Source organism: Puma concolor, chromosome D3, assembly GCF_028749965.1.
Source record: "Puma concolor isolate L17-30 chromosome D3, mPumCon1.1.hap2, whole genome shotgun sequence".
NCBI classification, from domain to species: domain Eukaryota; kingdom Metazoa; phylum Chordata; class Mammalia; order Carnivora; family Felidae; genus Puma; species Puma concolor.
The window spans coordinates 80,746,929-80,766,960 of NC_141678.1; the positions used below are offsets into that span (position 1 = coordinate 80,746,929).

The 20,032-nt window shown below is 42.1% G+C and overlaps 1 protein-coding gene across 6 annotated transcripts in view; it reads left to right on the forward strand.

Moving 5' to 3' along the window:
* ZCCHC2 (zinc finger CCHC-type containing 2) overlaps positions 1-20,032 on the forward strand; it is a 68,882-nt gene that overhangs the window by 24,028 nt on the left and 24,822 nt on the right. For all 6 annotated transcript variants that reach the window (XR_015242610.1, XM_086683166.1, XM_086683167.1 and 3 more), the window contains 4 exons: positions 1,905-2,017; positions 14,822-14,916; positions 17,321-17,404; positions 18,870-18,927. Coding sequence is in view for 5 of the 6 variants with exons in the window: in XM_086683166.1 (XP_086539292.1) it covers positions 1,905-2,017; positions 14,822-14,916; positions 17,321-17,404; positions 18,870-18,927 (350 nt within the window). In the remaining variant the exon portion in view is untranslated. The remainder of the gene's footprint in view (positions 1-1,904; positions 2,018-14,821; positions 14,917-17,320; positions 17,405-18,869; positions 18,928-20,032) is intronic.

Genomic DNA, 20,032 nt, shown 5'->3' on the forward strand with positions numbered 1-20,032 from the left:
AGCTCCGTGGAGGCAGGGTTTTTGTTGCATCTTTCACTGCTGTATCCACAGTGCCTAAAACAGTACCTGGGACAGGGTTCGATTTGAATATTTGTTGATTGAATGAATGAGTGTTGAACGAGAAGAGTTACAAAAAGTAAATTGTAATGGGGTTTTGTAGATGGTTCTCCATTAGGCCTCAGTGTTTTTAAAGAGAAGCTTGTAATAGTGAGGAGAAAGATCTTTCAGTAGTCTGAGCTGGTTCAAGGCTGAGCTGGGGCCCAGCTCTGGGAGTCTGGGTACTGGAAGGAAGACCGAGAGGTGAGGAAATTCAGAAGGGACTAGAATAGAAGAGACATGATTTAAAGCTGTATTTTTAGCAAATGTGCCTTCCTCTAGGACTGGAAATAGTCCTTGGAAATTGAAGATAAAAACCACTTGAAAATAAAGCATTTTGCAAATACTGATGACTGCATATCCGCACTCTGCCCAATCACATGAACAGTCATTGACTAGGTGAAAATTTATATACTCTTGCCTTCCTGCACTTAGAAGAACCATCAGTGATTCGATAGTGGAAACATAGTTCCCCACTGAAGCAGGTTTTCTTTGGCTGTGTACAGAAATTCAGGAGATATGTTTAAAATGGGCAATATGAAATATGCCTAGTGTCCTTAATCTGTATTAAAATAGTATTTAAGCGTAAATGTTGAAATAGCCATTTTTGGGGAAATGTGTAGATGCAGAACTTGTTTCTTCCTGTTAGTGATCAGAGGACATGCCCTCCACAGTGGTGCGTGGCCAGCAGGGCCCTCAGCCTTACCGGGTTATAAAAGAACCAGGAAGAGCTTCATTCTGACAAAACATCTTGATGCCATAGTCTCACTGCCTAAAATTAGTAATACTTTATGCTGTTGTTGTTAAATTTTCCATTTCGGAATCGTTGACTCAAAACGCTTGTTTGTCAAAAGAATACTTGCTTTGGGTTCTCCAGTTCAACACGTAAACTGACAGTTTGTGTAGATTGTTCTGTTCCTGCAGCGCTTTCGATACTGCGTGAATGGCTCTACTCTTAATGTTAGTGAAAGTACCGGTAATCCAGGAGTTCATTGTGTAAAGACCATCAGAAGTCAAGTTTCAAACATCAGAAAGCTAATTTTATCAATCAATTTATTAGGAATTTTAAGAAGCTAGTTAATAAACAGAATGACTTAAATTTTGTTTTTTAAATAAAAACTTTCTTGGCCCAGCGATTATTTTGTGTGTGTGTGTGTGTGTGTGTGTGTGTGTGTGTGTGTGTGTGTGTGTGTCTGTGGTTTCTGGTCCATTGCTGTGAGGGCACCTTCATCATGTTGAGGGAAAGGTTCCTAACCCTTCAATTAGTGCTTTTTATGTAAGCAGGATAGAGAATTTTCACCCCATGTTTCTTTTTATTTGGTGCATAGCACTGGTGGTCTGACATTGCCTGGGATTCAGATGTGAAACAGGAGGTACTAAGGTGATCACTATAAATGCAGGGATAACACTTCACAGAGTACTATTTGAGGATTAAAATAATTGTAGCTACGCTATGCAGAATGTTCCGTTTAACTAAAGAACCTTGGCGTGGGTGTCATTTTCATGTGGCATGTGGAACTTAGAATGTGAGGGATATGCAGGCGTGTCCCAGAAGCACACTGAATCCTGCCGGGGTTATTCTGCACCTTTGCAGAGCCCCGATGTGTGCCCAGAAGGCAGAAGACTTTCCTAGTAGAAAGATCTATGCTGCTTCAGTATGGGGCCTATGTCTTGAAGATGTAGAGAGGATTACATCTTCAGAGGATTACTGAGCAAGAGACATTTGTCTCCCTTTATGCCTCTGATTTGTAACATACTTAGCAGTAAGTGAGAAACTTAACATTGGCCTTGCGGTTTTTCTTTTCTAGCTCCCAAAGGAAGTGTCTTCCGAGACTTTTGACAAGACCATCTTAAGAGCCCTGAATCAGGGTTCGTTGAAAAGGGAAGAACGGCGACATCCTGACCTAGAGCCCATCCTAAGGTAACAGTTTGCCTGATGCTGTCACCACAGCATCACAGACAGGTTCGTTGGCAGTGGATGACTTAGAACGGAGTTTGAGGGAGATGACAAGAGATTTTTTCTGTGGAGTACTTTTTAAAATGGACTTTTTATCTACATGTTATTTTAGGTCTAGGCTCACAGCAGGAAACATCAAACTAATTATTTTTATCGTTGGACTTTTTTGGCTCTCTGATATCATGAATAATTGCTTCTAAAATCTGCAGACATTCAGTGAACCTCCTATTTTCTCCATAAAATATTTATTGAAAGGGTTCCTTGTCCAAGAACTCAACTTGGGAAATGTTTTTTGTTCTAAGTTGTCAAGTAAGACGGAAGATCAGGCTAACAGGTTGGAAGGTGAAGGGAGATGAACACTTCCTCGCACGCCTGCTCTTCTGTCCGGTGGCGAGCTTGCAGCGGTGATGGCTCGGCCCGGTGATGGTGTGTCCACGCTGGCTGAGGCCCGGGGGTGGGTCGGCCCCCGGAGCACCCTGCGTGCCCGGGCCGTGACGAAGAGGCGAACACACCGGCGAGCTCAGCAACGGTGGCACAAGGTCCTGTGTGGGCAGGACGGGTGTGGATGTGGGTAAATGTACTTGTTTCGTGATGGGAAGTTGAAGGATCTCTTGCCTGATGGCTTGTATTTTTTTTCCTAAAGTAAGAGTTTGCTTAAGAGTGGATATAAGGGGGGGGGGGGGCGGGGATCAAGTGTTTGAGAGCAAAAGGGACTTAAACAGTAGTTGCGGGGGAGGGTGATGAACAACCCGATAAAGGAAACCCCGTAAGCTGGCCAGGTTTGGAGCCCATTGAGTATCAGTAAACGATAGTGGTATCAGTCTCTCGTGCTGTGTGGATTTTGAAAACATCTTGCGAGCATTTCAGGTTCAAGTGTTAGGATAGCAGGTCGTTGGATAAGGACGTTCTTGGATGTGATGAAGGGACAGGTGGGGCAAGGGAATTTAGGGAAGAGTGTGAGGTTTTTGGACACATTCACAGAGCGAAGATGGAGTCTGACCGTAGAGTGAACTGCAGCTGGAGAAGAGGTGTCAGGGAGTAAGCAAGTAAGTAGGCAGACAGAATCAAGTTGAAATGAGCCCGAAATGTGTGGGTTAGGGCGTTCTGAGGTGAGAGAGTTCCCGGTGACTGTTAGAGGTTTGGGGTGTGGTCTCCGTAGTAGGTGGTAATTGTTTTGCTCACCCCTCTCTGAGGGCTTCCCTTTAGGGGAGAGAAATTAAGGAGGAATGGCCGAGGAAACAAATGCTGTTTTATTGGAAACTTCCAGTTATTAGTAAGTAAAATAAGGAAAAGCAACGTTGGAACATCTGTGGCTTTGAGTCAGGGCTTGAGTGGGACTTCCTTTCTGCCCTCTGAGCCGAGTCTGAGACGGCCCAGTGAAGTAGCCTTGCTGAGGCAGAGGTGAGCAGAGATGGGTGTCGTTTAGTATAGTGGCCCTCTGCCTCTGACAGGGGAGGGGGGCACCCGGTGAGCCTTTTCAGGTTGGGTGGGGCTGGGAAGAAGGGGTGAGTGTTTACTCCTCGATGGAGAGAAGCCGAAATCTGGGAAGGAGGTGTATCCATTTGTTCATCGTGTGACAAGGTCCAGGATGTGCGTGTGGAAGTAAATGACTGGAATAAGAGAGGAGATGGAAGACAGAGGTCACTGGTGGAAAGGCAGCCAAGCAAAGAGCTCGAAGGGTTTGCCGCTCACCCACGTGGAGTTTGAAGTCCCCCAGGGCTATGGAACGCTGGGGGTGGAGGAGACAGGCGGGGGCCAAGCTGAGTACGAATGTGGGAACACGACCAGAAGGTAGGTGTGTGACCACCTTGGGAGGTGGAGTGGCTGAAAGGCGGCTTTGAGGGGGTGCCCCCACCCTTGCAGCCCTTGTGAGTGGGGAATGGGCACCCCACCCGAACGGGCCGTGAGGACAGCCAGACCCCAGGGGCTAGTGGGATTTTGGTCTGAATAAGGAGGTGCAGATCCGTTCCTTGAAGAGCCCGGATACGTGGGGCCTCGCAGAGGGCACGGCAGGAAGGTTCAGAGAAAGAACAGGAGCGCTAGGGCGTGGTCACAGCTTTCCGGGGTTGAGACCCGTGAGGGTGGGTGGTGATGGTGAGGAAGAGTTGGTTGAATTCCTGGGTCTCCTGCGCTACTCAGAAGTCATGGGCTTATGCATCCCTGGGGATGTCGTTGAGGTGCAGATTCAGACTACACAGTCCCGCCGTGTGCACTGTCCTGGGATTCTGGTAGGTTGCAGAGATGCTCGTGGTCCGTGGAGTGCTCGTCGAGCAGGCTCTCAGACCACTGCCTCTGAAGTGGCTCAGGAGGGAGCTTCTCCAGCTGTGACACTTGGGGGGGGGGGGCGTGGAGGGGCATCTGGCAGCATGGACGGGGGGGGGGGGGGGGGGGGGTGGGGAGTCTGCGCTGGAGGAGGGAGTGAGGATGTCGAATGGCAGCCTGTGGGGTGTGGGGAGCCACAGAGTGTGCATCTTTACATCTTCGGGAGCAGATCGCTGCGTGCCGCTACCCTGGCTGTGCTGGCTTCAGGGTGTGCTTTGTTCCAGCCTGACGCTGCGTGCTGCTAGGCCTCGGGTTCAAACCAAGCTCCTTACCTTGCCCGAGATCCCGCGGCTGACCAGTAGTAGCCTCAGAGTTCTATTGCATACTGCTCCAATTCAGAGTGATAAAATATAATACATTCTTGGTGTGTTACAGTGTTCCATATAGTCATTCAGTGTATTTAGGTAGTTTGGGGCTTTCTTGGTAAATCTGACAACTGCTCGACGTAGAACATTTGGAAGACACAGAAAGGTAATGAAAAGATGACAGTTATTCAAATAACTTAATATTGGCCTTTTTCATTTTTCCTTTTTTTTTTTTTTGTTTTGCCTGTAATATTAGATGTGCAGTTTTCTATCCTATGTTCTCAAATTCTAAGCATTTTTTATTCTTCAAGATCATTTCGAGTGGCTACAGAATATCTTCCCCATCTGGCCGTACATCATTCCTCTGACGTTTTCTCTGTTTTGAGGAAGAAAGACCATTTTCTGGGGTATTTTCCAGAGTTTTGACCATTTTTGTGCCTAAAACATTTTCCAGATTTATGAGTAATTACTGAAGAGAGATTCTTTGAAATTGATTTACTGATTTAAAGAGTAGGATCCTCTTTTAGGATCCCTAGTAACACATGTATTATTATTATTTTAATGAAAAAGTTATGTAAGTAGGAGTACATGTTCTTAGTGTTTGAACTTCCTTGTTTATCACAGCTTGACTAGCTTTGAGTATCACTTAAAAAATACTTGCTAATTTGACAGGTGAATGATGATCTCATTGGCTTAATTTTCATTTTCTTTATTAGTGAAATTCAGTATCTTTTTTGTAAGTTTAGCCATTTTTATATTTTGTAAGATCATCTGTCCTTTATCAATTTATCTTTTTGAATCTTAGTGGTTTTTACAACTTATCTTCAGTAATATAGTATTTTTCAGTTAGTGATGATTTTTTTTTTTTTTTTTTTAAGTTTATTTATTTGGAGAGAGAGAGAGCAAGCAGGGGAGGGGCAGAGAGAGGAGGAGACAGAATCCCAAGCAGGCTCTGCTCTGGCAATGCAGGCCTAATGCGGGGCTCAAACTCAAGAACTGTGGGATCATGACCTGAGCTGAAGTCGGGAGTCAGATGCTTAACTGAGCCATTCAGTCACCCAGTTAGTGATGATTTTTGAAATGAAGTTTAGAATATTCTGTTAGGTTTGTCAGTCTTTGTTTCTATGTTTCTGTTTATCTCTTCACTAAAGAAAGTCATTCCTAGGTTGTTTATTAAATGTTGGGTACATCACTGTAGATATATGGGGGGAAAGTTAGGCTGGAACTATGTGTCATTCATTACATCAAAGTTAAATCTAGATGGCTCAGAGATTTAAATGCAAGAAAGAAAACGTGAAATTTCTAGTATGTTTATGAAAAAAATTTTTACTAAGTATCATGATACCTAGAAACCATTAAAAATGGAAATTTAAGTATTCAGAAATCCAACTTCTACATAATTTAAAGAACAAAATATACTACAAACAAAGTGAAGACAAACTTCAAATTCAGGGAAAAAATACTTATAATAACTTCTTTCTTATTAAAAAAAAACCTCCTAAAAATCAGTAACGTAATGAAAACTAATAGTCCAAAGCAAGGGAGAAAATGGGAGCATATATGAACAAATAGCACAGAGAAACTGGACTTTTAGGCATCAGTTGAACATATGAAAAGCTCATAATCAGAAATACAAATTAAAACCTTGAGTTTTGATTTTTTAGGTGGCTACTACGTTTAAAACATTTTTAATTTAAAAATTTTCTGAATTTAGGGGCACCTGGGTAGCTCAGCTGATTGAGCGTCCGACTTCGGCTCAGGTCATGATCTTGTGGTCAGTGGGTTCGAGCCCTGTGGTGGGCTCTGTGCTGATAGCTCAGAGCCTGGAGCCTGCTTGGGATTCTGTGTCCCCTCCCCTGCTTGTGCTCTGTCTCACTCAATAATAAATAAATATTAAAATTTTTAAAATTTTCCAGATTTAGTTTTAATTGAAATATGTAGTTGACATCCAATATTGCGTTAGTTTCAGGTATGTAACAGTGATTTGACAATTATGTATGATACAGTACACTTAGCACAAATTGTGTAGCTACCATCTGTCACCATAGGGAGTTATTACAGTATTAGTGGCGATAGTCTGTGCTCTGTTTTTCATCCCATGACTTATTTATTTTATAACTGGAAGTTTGTACCTGTTAGTCCCCTTTGCCTATTTCACCCATCCCTCTACCCCCTCCCCTTGGTAACCACCAGTTTGTTCTCTGTATGTGAGCCTGTTTCTGTTGGTTTGTTCATTTGTTTTTTAGATTCCACATATAAGTGAAATCGTATGGTATTTGTCTTTTTCAGGCTTACTTCACTTAATATAATACCCTCTAGGTGCATCCATGTTGTCCCGAATGGCAAGATGGCATTCTCTTTCAATGGCTGAGTAATATTTCATTCTGTATACCACATCTTCTTTATTCATCTATTGATGGGCACTTAGGTTGCCTCCGTGTCTTGGCTATTTTGTTTTTTTGTTTTTTTTTTTTTTAAATTTTTTTTTCAACTTTTATTTATTTTTGGGACAGAGAGAGACAGAGCATGAACGGGGGAGGGGCAGAGAGAGAGGGAGACACAGAATCGGAAACAGGCTCCAGGCTCTGAGCCATCAGCCCAGAGCCCGACGCGGGGCTCGAACTCACGGACGACCGCGAGATCGTGACCTGGCTGAAGTCGGACGCTTAACCGACTGCGCCACCCAGGCGCCCCTGTCTTGGCTATTTTGAATAAGGCTGCAGTAAATACAGGGCTGTGTGTATCTCTTCAAATTAGTGTTTTCATTTTCTTTGGCTAAATATCCAGAAGTGGTATTACTGGATTGTATGATATTTCTATTTTTAATATTTTAAGACACTTTCATACTGTTTTCCATTACTCTTTTCCATAATGGCTGCGCCAGTTTACATTCCCACCAACAGTGCATAAGGGTTCCCTTTTCTCCACATTCTCACTAACACTTGTTATTCTGGTCTTTGTGATACTAGCCGTTCTGACTGGCATAGGATGATATCATTGGGTTTTGATTTGCATTTCCCTGGTGATTAGTGATATTGAACATCTTTTCATATGTCTGTTGGCCATCAGTGTGTTTTCTTTGGCAAACATATGCTCAGGTCCTCTGCCCATTTTTAAGCAGATTATTTGTGGGTTTTTTGGTGTTGAGTTCTAGAAGTTCTTTATATATTTTGGTTACTAGCCCCTTATTGGATATATCATTTGCAAATTTCTTCACCCATTCAGTAGGGTTGCCTTTTCATTTTGTTAATGATTGCTTTTGCTGTGTATAAGCTTTATTTTTTAAGTTTATTTTGAGAAAGAGAGAGAGAGAGCGCATGCGCACGCACGTGCGGGGAAGGGGCAGAGAGAGAATCTCAAGCAGGCTCCACACCAGCAGTGCTGAGCCTGATGAGATCATTACCTCAGCTGAAACCAGGAATCAGATGCTTAACCAACTGAGCCATCCAGGTGCCCCTGTGCAAAAGCTTTTTGTTTTGATGTGGTACCAATAGTTTATTCTTGCTTTTGTTTCCCTTGCCTGAGGAGACCGATCCAGAGAAATATTGCTAAGGCCAGTGTCCAAGAGTTTACTGTCTATGTTTCCTTTTAGAAGTTTTATGGTTTCCTATCTCACGTTTAGATCTTTAATCTGTTTTGAGTTTATTACACCAAATTTTTGTGTATGGCTTAGGAAAATGGTACAGTTTCATTCTCTTGCACAAAGCTGTGCAGTTTCCCAGTACCATTTATTGAAGAGACTGTCTTTTTCCTGTTGTGTGTTCTTGTGTCCCTTGTCATAAATTAATTGCCCTTAAAAGTGTGAGTTTATTTCTGGGCTCTGTATTCTGTTCCATTGAACTGTGCATCTGTGTTACCATACTGTTTTGATTACTGTAGCTTTGTAATATAGTTTCAAATCTGGGATTGTGATACTTCTAGGTTTATTCATCTTTCTCAAGTTTGCCTAGGCTGTTTGGGGTTTTTGTTGGTTCCATATGTTTTAGTGGGATTTGTTTTAGTTCTATGAAAAATACTATTGGATATAGGATTACATTGAATCTGTAGATTGCTTTGGGAAGTATAGACATTTTAACAATATTCTTCTAATGAGTAAGCATGGACTATCTATCTTCCCATTTATTTGTGTCGTCTCAGTGTCTTACAGTTTTCAGGGTACAGGTTTTTCACCTTACGTGAGTTTCTGTTCAACCTGTTGAATATGCAAAGATCCAGAAGTTTGGTAGGTACTCATGGCCAGTTACATAAACTGGTAAAATTTCTATGGAAAGCCGTTTGGCGATATCACAACTTAAGTGCAGATAACCTTTGACGACTTCCACTTCTTTTAATTTATCGTACAAGTGTATTCCCAGTGTATGCAAAGATGAGTGTTTCAGATGTTTACTGTTGTAATATTTGACTACAAAAGGCTAGAAACAGCTAGATGTTGATGGAGACTTGGTTAACTCATGGGACATTCATTCACTGGAATACCGTGTGGCCTTATTGAAAAAGAACAATAGAGAGCAAGAGCAAGGTGAGAACAGCTAGTAGAATGTCACCGTTTTAAAGGATATGTACATGTTTGTGTGCAAAGATTATCTCTGAAAAATAAGCAATAAAATAGCAGAGAGGCTTGCGTCTAGGGAAGAAGAGGGGCTCTGACAATAGGAATGAGACTGGCTGGTCACTTGGTAACCTTTGAGTTTGGGCCACATATATTCACTTATTTAAAAAAGCTTGAGGCTATCCATCTTTCGAAACACGATCAGTGTACTTTTTGTGTATGTGATAGTTTCTCTTGTTGTTCCTTTCATCAGTTTGGATTTATATTGTTGTACCAAGTGAAGTCAGGATCTAAATCTATTTTTCTTTCCAAACAGTGAATTGATTCTTTCCTATATTACTGATTTCCTTCATTCATAGGTATGTAACCTGTTCATGGATTTTTCCTTGCGACAATCTCATTCTTGTTCCAGGATCACTTTTTAATTATTAGAATTTTATAGTTTGTTCATAGCTGATAGATCTGGTTTTCCTCCCCCTGGTACTGTTTCTGAAATACTCTTCCACGTTCTCAGATATTTATTATTCAGCTTAATCTGTTACTTTAAAACTTCATGCATGTGTGCTCTGGGAGCTATGCTAAACTATGGTTCAAGTCTCAGGAATATCAGTGTCTAGGTTTTTTGTAGGACTTGACTTTTAAAGAGTGATCATCAGTTCCTGTCCTCTTTTCCCCCCGCCCCTCCTGAACAAGAAAGTCATAAAGCCACTCAGTGGAACAGAGCAAGGCAGTCAGCAGCAATGGTTTTAGGGGGTGTGCCCTAATGAACTAGCAAAGGGACCCCAAGTGGAAGGAGGAGTCATTCAGTCATGGGGATGGTGCTGGGAGGCTGGCACAGTGTGTCAGGGCGTGCACCTGAGAGGCGGCTGGCAGGGCATTCGAGCTCTGCTGGTGTCAGAAGGGCACGTACACGGGAGGTGGGTAGGGCAACAGTGGGAAAGCATTACCACGGGGAGTTGACCTAATTAGTATGTTAAGAATTGTGAGGACCAAGTGTCTCTCTGTTGGAGAAGGGAGTTACACTATAGAAAAGAAGAAAACTAGAATGAACCCTGAAGTGTCTGATTGGAATTGAAGATATTGGGTGTATCATGATTTGGGGTATATATAGGAAGATACAGAAATATGGTTGTGTGTGTACACATATATTCCCTGGCTCTGTTTATTGAAAGGGCCTGGGGGCACCTGGGTGGCTCGACAGTTAAGCATCTGGCTCAGGTCATGATCTCCCTGTTTGTAGGTTCAAGCCCTACCCACGTCGGTCTCTATGCTGACAGTGTGGAGCCTGCTTGGTTTTCTCTCTCTCCCTATCTCTGCCCCTTCCCAACTCGTGACTCCTTTGTGCTCCTCTCACAGTAAATAAATAAACATATAAAAAGAAGAAAGGAAAGAAAGACAGGGTCTGAAAGCAGCCATAGCCTGTAGCAATGGGAATACCTGGTGTCCAGAGCTTGACTTATGATACCATTCTCCACCAAGGAGCACAACTAGGGCTCCTTGGAGGAAAAAGCCGATTGCAGGGCCAGGGCAGGAAAAGTACAAGATGAGCCTCTTGTACCCAAAAGCAAGGAAGTGCTCAAAGAATTAAATGGTTTGGTCAAAAGGACACAGAAGCCAGTTTGAAGGGACTCCTAGTGGTCAGATCTGGAGCAAATCGAACATCTAAATAAATAAAACAGTAATATTGAGTAAAATAGGAAAATAGGAAACCATGAGTCTGTGTTAATGTAAATAATAAATGAATAGATTGAACATTTGAGGATATTTACAGTATCAAAGTCCTTTCCCACAAAATAATGCTTATTATTCATAAAGGGAGGAAGAGTGGCTTTAGAGTGGAGAAACCTGACAGGTACCACTTTTTTTTTTTTTTTTAATTTTTTTTTTTTTTAAACGTTTATTTATTTTTTTGGGACAGAGAGAGACAGAGCATGAACGGGGGAGGGGCAGAGAGAGAGGGAGACACAGAATCGGAAACAGGCTCCAGGCTCCGAGCCACCAGCCCAGAGCCCGACGCGGGGCTCGAACTCACGGACCGCGAGATCGTGACCTGGCTGAAGTCGGACGCTTAACCGACTGCACCACCCAGGCGCCCCTGACAGATACCGCTTTAATCCCTAACTTGAACTTGATGAGTGAGGGGGTCAGTCAGAATTAGCACACAATAGGCTGTAGCAAAAGAACACAGCCTAGCCCTGTTACATTCCTGCTGTGAGGAAACATCAGACAGACCCACATCGGGACCATTCCACAAACTACAGGGCCTGACCTCTTAACACCATGAGGAGCTGTGGTGGCAGCTGGGCCTTTGTGGTGAAAAGGACACTTAGGAATTAGCTGGCAGAACTTAAATGGGGTCTGAGGATTAGGTATTAACTTTTCAGTGTTAGTGTCCTGATATGATCGCAGTAGGGATGTCTTTGTAGGAAATGCTAATGTCTTGCCGGGTGTTGGGGTGTCAGAGATGAGTTATTATTTATGGTTCAGAAATAGATGTTTTGCCATATTTGCAACTTTTCTATAAGGTGGAGATTTTCAGAGGAGAAAAACTACGAAGGAGCCACTTTTAGAAATTTGGCTCCTGGCCAAGATGACAATTAAGAAGTGTATGTCTGACTCCTTATTACAGCTTTTAGGGTTCTTCTCAGTGATAATCACAGAGGCGTGTGTGTGTGTGTGTGTAAGTCCTTTATAAAGGTGCTATTGAAGCTGTTCGTGAAGAATGTAAAGGAAGGTGTGATGCCAAAAGTCTCAAATTGCCCTTTCTCCAAATTTGGTACTAGAAATAACCTTCATTAAAAATCTTACTTAACTTTTCAGAAATTTTCTGTGCACGTACATGACTTTGATTTTATGTATTTGTGTATATTTCCTACACTGTGCACATTGAATTATCCTATACAGACTTTTCTGCCACTTAATCTTTTCATTAAATATACATACATGTACACATTGGTACATGTAAAAAGACTGCTGCTTTTTTATTTGCTACATAATCTATTTTTAGTTGTATCATAACTAATCATTATGTTTTATGGCCATTTGGAGTCTGAATATTTTTAAACTGCTACAACCAGTATTACAGGGAATGTCCACATATGTTTCTTAACACATTTGATACATTTATCTGTAAGAGAAATTTCTAGAATTGAAGTTGGTCATAAGTTATACATTTTTTAATAAGTGATGTTTCTAAATTCTAAGGAGGTAGCAACGCTCTACATCCCAGAAGCCTTCCTTATGTTTGTATCTCTGCAACCACACAGCAGACATATACTCTCAATCTCTCATTTTTGCTAGTCTCAGAGAGGAAGACTTTCTCATTTTAGTCTGTAGTTGAGTCTGTATTTAGTCTGTATGTGCACTTTCTTGTGAATAGTTTTTTCAGTCCTCCCCACTTTTTATTGGTCTGATTTGTAAGAGTTATTTGTTAAAGGACCCGTTTGTTGCTACTTCTTGGCCGTGTAGACAGTTTAATTTTTTTTAGATAGTCAGATTTATCAATCTTTTCTCTAATGGTTTCAGAGTTTTATATCCTGCTTGGAAAGATTTTCCTCTTCAAAAATTTTATTTTTAAAAATGGCTTATTGTCTAATATTTCCCTTAAAAATGTTTTGATTTCTGTGGCTAGCTTGTAGTCTCATCAGCATTATTGATAGGCTGTCAGGGCACCTCATTCTCAGTTTGTGAATTTGTGAATTTTAGATTAGGATGATTATCATTCATGTGATTTAAGAAAGGTAGCGATGATAAAGGAAGGGGGAATTGTAAGTGAGAAATAGGAAATGAGTTTATAAGAGAAGTAGAGATTGGGTTGGCACAGGACACTGCATAAATACCATTCCAGATACACTGTATGTTAGGAAAATGAAAATATGCCACTGAAATGTACATTGGGATTGGGTAATTTCTGTCGTGTCCGCATATAATCTTGTTTTTCTAATTTAATATGTTAGCTTCTAGCCAGTTAGATTTGGAAACAAACATAGGTGTAATTGCTGTCTTGTGGTTATACGTTGCTGAACCTTGACTTTAGTCTGTATTCTGACTTCAAGCCTGTGCCTTTCTCTCCGGCTTGGCTTAAATGTACAGCACCGTGTTCCCACAGCAGACATGCGGTTGATTTTTGGACTGGTAGTCGGTGTCCAAGCTGTCTCTCGGGACTCAAGTCTTGAATTAAAGGTGTGTCTGTCTGTCTTTGGACCATTTGGTTTGTGAAAGTAAATGGGTCATAGGTTCTACCACTGCCCTCAGGTCTCGGTCCCCAGTCTCAAGTAATGTGTGCAGACTTGGGGATTTAGATCAGCTCCTCACTTCGTTTGTCTTCCATCTCGTCGTTTCTTGTTTGTCTTCCTATTGAATATTTATTTCCACATCTGCATACCAAGAAGCAGTTTTGCCTAATGTACAAGGTGACTTTGGTCTGTAAGGGTCATCTCTTGATAAGGTATTTAATGACCTGACAGTTAATCTGAATGACAGGTCAGGAACCTTGGGGATAAATTTAAGAATTTTAAATGAGTATTTAAAGTGTTCAAAAGTAATGGAAGTGGATTTGTATGTTGAGTAGGGTGACGGCTTTGTGTACTGCGTGAGTGTCATAACCTTGATGAACTAGTAGTATTCCCTATGAGGAAAATGACGCTCGAAGGCTAAGTAACTTATTTAGAGTAGATCAGCTTTTATGTGGTGGAGCTGGTATCCAGATCCTTGAGGAAACTTTCCATTAGTTTCTGTGATGTAACTATATCCCTTATTGCAAGGTCCGTTTTGTAGAGAAGACTTGAGTTTGAATCTTTTAATTACACTAGTAAAAGGTGAGGAAAGCTGATTTTCAAAGATAACAGCTTAGAATCATGGGAAGGATACACAGCGGAGTGAATCATCAGCTAGTCAGGCCTTGGGATGTAGTAATACTTGTCTGACCAGACACTGCATTCCATAGTTTCCAGGACTCCTAGCACCCCAGCTCTTAGGTTTAGAGTGTGGGAAGTCTCCTCCATGTACAGCCATGTGATGAAAAGGAACACGTGTGAAGAAGAGTAAAGGAATTGCAGTTCTTATCTGGCAGAAAGATAGCTATTGGGCCACTTGGACAAAAGGCTGAAATAACTTTTTTTTTTTATTGCCAGAAGTGAAACCATGCCACTAGATTATAGAAAATTAAAAATAAGCCCATTTACCAGATTTTTGCAAATAAGTTTAACTTTTATTCACTTCTTCCTATGGGAAATACATTAGAAAATAATATTCTTTTCCTCAGAAAAAAGTATTTTTTTGTTTGTTTGTTTATTTTGAGAGAGCGCATGCACACATGCAAGCAAGGGAGGGGCAGAGAGGGGGAGAGAGAATCCCAAGCAGGCCCTGCGCCGTCAGCTTAGAGCGCTTGGGGCTCAAACTCACGAACCGTGAGATCATAACCTGAGCCAAAACCAAGAGTCGGACGCTTAACCGAGTGAGCTACCCAAGCGCCCCCAGTATATTTATAATACTGAATTAAACTGCCACATAAATTTGCCTTACAGTCTTAACTGAGACTCTTGTGGGTTTATATTACGTGAAATTAACACCTCTCTTTTCTTTTATGTGCAGGCAGCTATTTTCAACTTCATCCCAAGCTTTTCTACAGAGTCAGAAAGTGCACAGCTTCTTTCAGTCCATATCACCAGACCCTCTGCACAGCCTCAGTAAGCGTCTTCTCCTCTCTAGAAATCGGATGTGTTCTTGCTTAGCGTTCCTGTTTCACTGTGCTGCCTTGTATGGGGCTGGCAGTTGAGGAATAGCGGCCTACGATTAAGAAACGTGTAGTTTTCAGTGAAATTGACACTGCAGGTTTACAGAAAATAGTGTGTCAAAGCTAAAGTCACAAAACAGACTGATTGCAAGGGAAAGGCCAGCTGTCTCCATCTCGTGGACATACTGGGTCCTCCAGGGCCTTGTCACCTGGTGTACAGGCTTCGGAGGTGCTGCCCTGCCGGGCACGGGGGGTGTCACCTCTTAGAATCTGCCTTTCCTCCCGGGTCCCGTGTCCCCGTGTTCCCGTAGTGACCTCCGCAGCCTCCCTGGCTGGAAACCGGGCGTTACTCTTTCCACTTTTGCTCTTCACATTCAGTCATTTACAGGCCAAGCCATGCCGGACAGGGGGTGCCTTCCTTTCTGCCCCTCCTTACCAGTCCGTTGTGGGCTGTTAAGCCTTTCTTCCATGCACACCTTGCACAAAGCCTCCTCACTCATGTCTCCGGTTCTGGTTTCTCACTTGACTTTAACCTACGCCAGGATTACCTCAGGGATCAGTTGGTTAATGCCCTCTTCAAAACCTTAAAAGTTTGATTTGAAATTCAAGCCCTGCCGTGAGCCTCCTTGTGCCTCATTGCTAGTCTCTCAGGCTCTGGCTGCTTGAAGGCTTGGCATCTACTCAGTATACCTGCCATTTCCTGTCCCAGTGTCTTGGCTCATTCTGCACCTGAACTTTTAAATGTCCTTCCTTTTGGCACAGCCTGTTAAAATCACACCTGTTTTAAGACCCAACTGAAATATTACCTCCTGAAGATTTCCCCCATTTTTTTCCTTCTGTTCCTGTAAGTTGCTTTTGCCCTCATGTTTCATCCTTCCTCACAGTCAGCCTTATGTGTGCTTCTATGCACATCTATCTCAGCTGCCTTTTTAAACAAATATTTTGCCAGGAACATTGATGTGGGCTTTAGGAGAATGTGCTAACTTAAAGCACAGCCATTATGGCAAGTGGCTGTTTATTTTTTTAACCTTTCCTTCTGCTATCAACAAAGTCCTATTTTCTTGTACCTAAAGAAGAAAGAAAATGTATATTTGCTCGTTTTGAGGTGGAAGAAAGAGAATTTAGAAAAAGTAATATGATTGGATATGATAACGGGTTAACTTTTAAAGTTTCTCTCTCTCTCGTGTGTATGTGTGTGTGTGGGGGGGGTGAGGGTGGGAGATTCTTGATGACTAGTTGATGAGACGAGATGAGTGACTCCACGGTTAAATTTCTGTCTGAACAGTGACAGTAGCTGCTTGTTTTTTAAAGAGAATCCTAATCACCCTGGAGCTGTATAGATCTCACAGTCAGTGCTTTCTTCTGCTTGAACCGAGTGGAAGTACTTTTTAAGGAATATCTATAAATAGCGTTTGTTTAACACATGCCGAAAACACAAAGTTAAACTTTTAATTCCGATTTTAACAGGCGACCCAGGAAAACTGGCCCAAGTGAGTAGCGCATATATAAATAAGAGAAGACTCATCACGAGAGCTTTACAGTATTTAAATTAAATTACGTGCATGGTGCTAAAGGGAGTAGTACGTTGGAAGACCTCGAATTGTTGCAGAATTAAAATGTATGAAAGGACATGTTTTGGGAGTGTGGAAAGTGTGGTCAGGATGTCCACATTGTTTCACCAGGGAACACACTGTTGTCAAAGTTCATTTGCACTGTTTTGAAAAAAATGACAGCTCTACCTTTTGTCCCCAGGGATAGGCAGTAGTACTTAGTCTGTGTCCTGACACTTGAGAAAACAAATGTTAACTCCTAGATGACTTCAGCATATCGCGGTCTGGAACCCCACCAGTCTGCACCTTACCTGAGGACTAGTCCGGGGCTTTCAGAATGTGCCTCGTGGGCCACTGCTCTGTAATAGAATAGAAACTCACGGTGGACACTTGAGAGGCTTTGTAGCAGTTGGACATTGCCACACCTGCTTATATTTTATGAAAGGAATGCTTCACAACACATTAGAAATTTGAAAAGCCTTCCCACACCACCGATGTCTGAGAAGCACTAATCTAGTGCATCCCCTCCTATTGCACGTGAGCCCCTGGGGCTGGCGGAGGTGAAGCCCCTTGCTCCAGACCTGTGGTTCTCATGGGGAGAGCAGGCTCCCTGAGTCAGGGTCCCCACTCCCAGTCCAGGGTTCTATGCTGTGTCACCTTGGTGTTGTAAAGGTCCTAACTAGTAGAAATGTTCTCTTTACCACTGACTCACCACTCTCCTCTTCTTGGGACAGAAGGAATCATTCTGTGTGTTTTCTTTATTACCTTTTTCCTAAAAAGTTAATTGGTATTGAATACTTCCTGCAGATAACTTACAGTCCTCTCTGAAGACTTCTAAAATATTAGAACACTTAAAGGAAGACAGCTCAGAAGCTTCAAGTCAAGAAGAAGGTAAGTGTGGATTCACTGGAATAAGTCATTTTGCCTGATATAGGCACAAGGATAGGCAGACCATTAGAACAGATTAAGGAGCCAAGAAACAGACATATGGAAACTTGGAATGTGACAGGTGGCATTATAAATAAGTGAGGAAAAAATAGACTATTCAATAAATGATGTTGGCTGGCTTTCCAGTTGAAAAAATATTATATAATTAGATCCCTACTTACATCATGCACAAAAATTTCAAGTAAGTAACAAAAGATAAGTACATATAAACTTAATGTAGTATATAAAATGTAAAACTGAACTTTTAAATGTTGATAACCTGGGACAAGAAGGCTTTCTTGACAAAGCAGAACGTGACCGTGGTGGAGATCTTTTTTCTAAAACAAAACTGAACTTGTAACCAAAAAACAGGCAGTTAGAAGATATTTACAGGCTATTCACAGTTGAAGAAAGACTATACCCAGACAATAGAAATATTCGTCCAAAAACTCAGAGCATCAGTCTAATTGACAGTAAGGACAAAAGATAAAGATAGTTAATTCATGGAAGAGGAAATGTGAATGGCAATTAAGCAGTGTTTAGCCTCACGAGTAGTCTGAAAAATGCACACTGTAAAAACAACGAGATATCATTTCACGCTCCCCGAATTGGTAAAACATTTTCAAGTCTGACATTACCAGGGGTACGAAGTAATGGGAGCTCTGATCCGCTGCGGATGGGAACATAAATTGGTACAACTCATTTGGACAGAAATTTGACACTGTGTAGTGAGGTTGGAAGTAATTAATTTCATGCCACCGCCCAGCACTTCTGCTGCTATGAAAATTGTTGTCCGTGTGTTCAGGGGATGGAGACTGAAGTCCTCACAGCAGCCTTGTGTGTAATAGCAAATACCTGGGTATCACCCGGGTGCGGTAAATCTTAATAAAAACACTCAGTAGAATACTTCAGCTAGTTTATCTCTGTAGAGGGAGGAAGTCAAGTGGAATGGAGAAAGGCCTTCAGATGTTTCTGTGATATATTTTGTTTCTTAATGAAAAGAGGCAAATATAGTTGACCCTTGAACAACAGAGCGGTAAGGGGCGCTGCCCCCCTTGCGGTCGAAAATCCATGTATAACTTCTGACTCCCCCAAAACGTAACTATTACTAGCCTGCTGTTTGATCAGAAGCCTTACCAAAAATGTAAACAGTTAACACATAGTTTGTATTTTAGATGTATTATGATACTGTATTCTTATAATAAAGTAAGCGAGACAAAAGAAAATGTTAAGAAAATCGTTTACATTACAGTAGGACTGTAGCGTGTTTTTGAAAAGTTGCCCCTTTAAAGAGTTTTCTGTGAAAAGTGCTTAGAAGCGTTCTGCATGGTCTGGTGATCCTGTCACCGTCACATAAATTAGTTGCGTCATCCTCTTGGATTTTTGGCAGCAGCATCTGGTATAATAATCGTTTCTTCCTCTACCGTAGATGTGTTACAGCACACCATAATCCACAAGAAACACACCGGCAAGAGTCCCCTTGTGAAGTACGTATCTAATTCCTAAAACAATGTCTTTGTATGTTTGTAATTCACTGTGTCACATTTACTTTAATCACTGAGACGTTTGCCTAGAAGTCTGCTGTTTTACTGTTTGCTTGTTACTTGTCCAGCCTTTTCTGTGTCATCTTCCTTTTCTTTCCTTTCTTGCTGTAAGGTGGTTTTATTCTGTTTCTCCGTTCTGTTAACTTTGAGAGTTAGGTAATGTTTTCGATTCTTCTAGTGGTAACGAGGGGTCATGAGATTGTATTCTACATCTTGGACTCTCTAAGGTCTGGTACTAATGGCGCTTGCAGCACTTCCCCTGTGAGGACCTTTATTCGCTGTTATTTCACTTACCCCTCCCACCTTACAAATTGTGGTTGTCCTGTACGTTATTCTCCCTGTAGTTTAGACCTTGTGAAACCTACCTTCACCTGTCACTTGGATTCTGCCGTTCCACTGCCTTCATTCTTTCCCATGTGTCTTAGCGTCCGTCCATGATTGTTTCCTTCCTGCTGAAGGACTGCAGTAGTTCCTGTAGCTCTGTCTGCCATTGATGCATTTACTTTGTTTTTACCTGGGGGGAAAAAAATGTTTATTTTGCCTGCACTTTTCCTGGATGTAGGATTCTAGGTTGTCAGTGACTTTCTGCAAGTGCTTTGAAAGTCAAGTTTTTACTGTCTTCCTGTTTAATGCCTTTGGTCCCTCGCATGATAGCCTCAGCCCAGCTCTAGGACCCTCTTCAAGTTTCCGCTGTCCCACCCAAGCTGTAAGACTTTCCACCTTCTGCCTCAGGGCCCTGGCTGATTCTGGGGACCTGGTTGGCACTCAGACCAGCATAGTCCAGAAATGCAAGTTAATTTGCCCAGGGGGTCAGCACTCAACTGATGGGGGGGCTCCAGCTTCCTGTCCTTTGGATAGATAATTCTGGGAGGTCCCAGCTTGTTTGAGCCTCTGTTGTTATGTTGGCAATCTCAGTAATGGACCCTTACAAGTTGGTTTTTCCTCTTTTCCTCTTTCATTCTGCACACTTTTTGTTTTGCTTCCTGAGCTCGCCTCCCCTATCAACCATGCCACCCCAGATTCTCCTTTCTGGGGAGAACTAACAAAG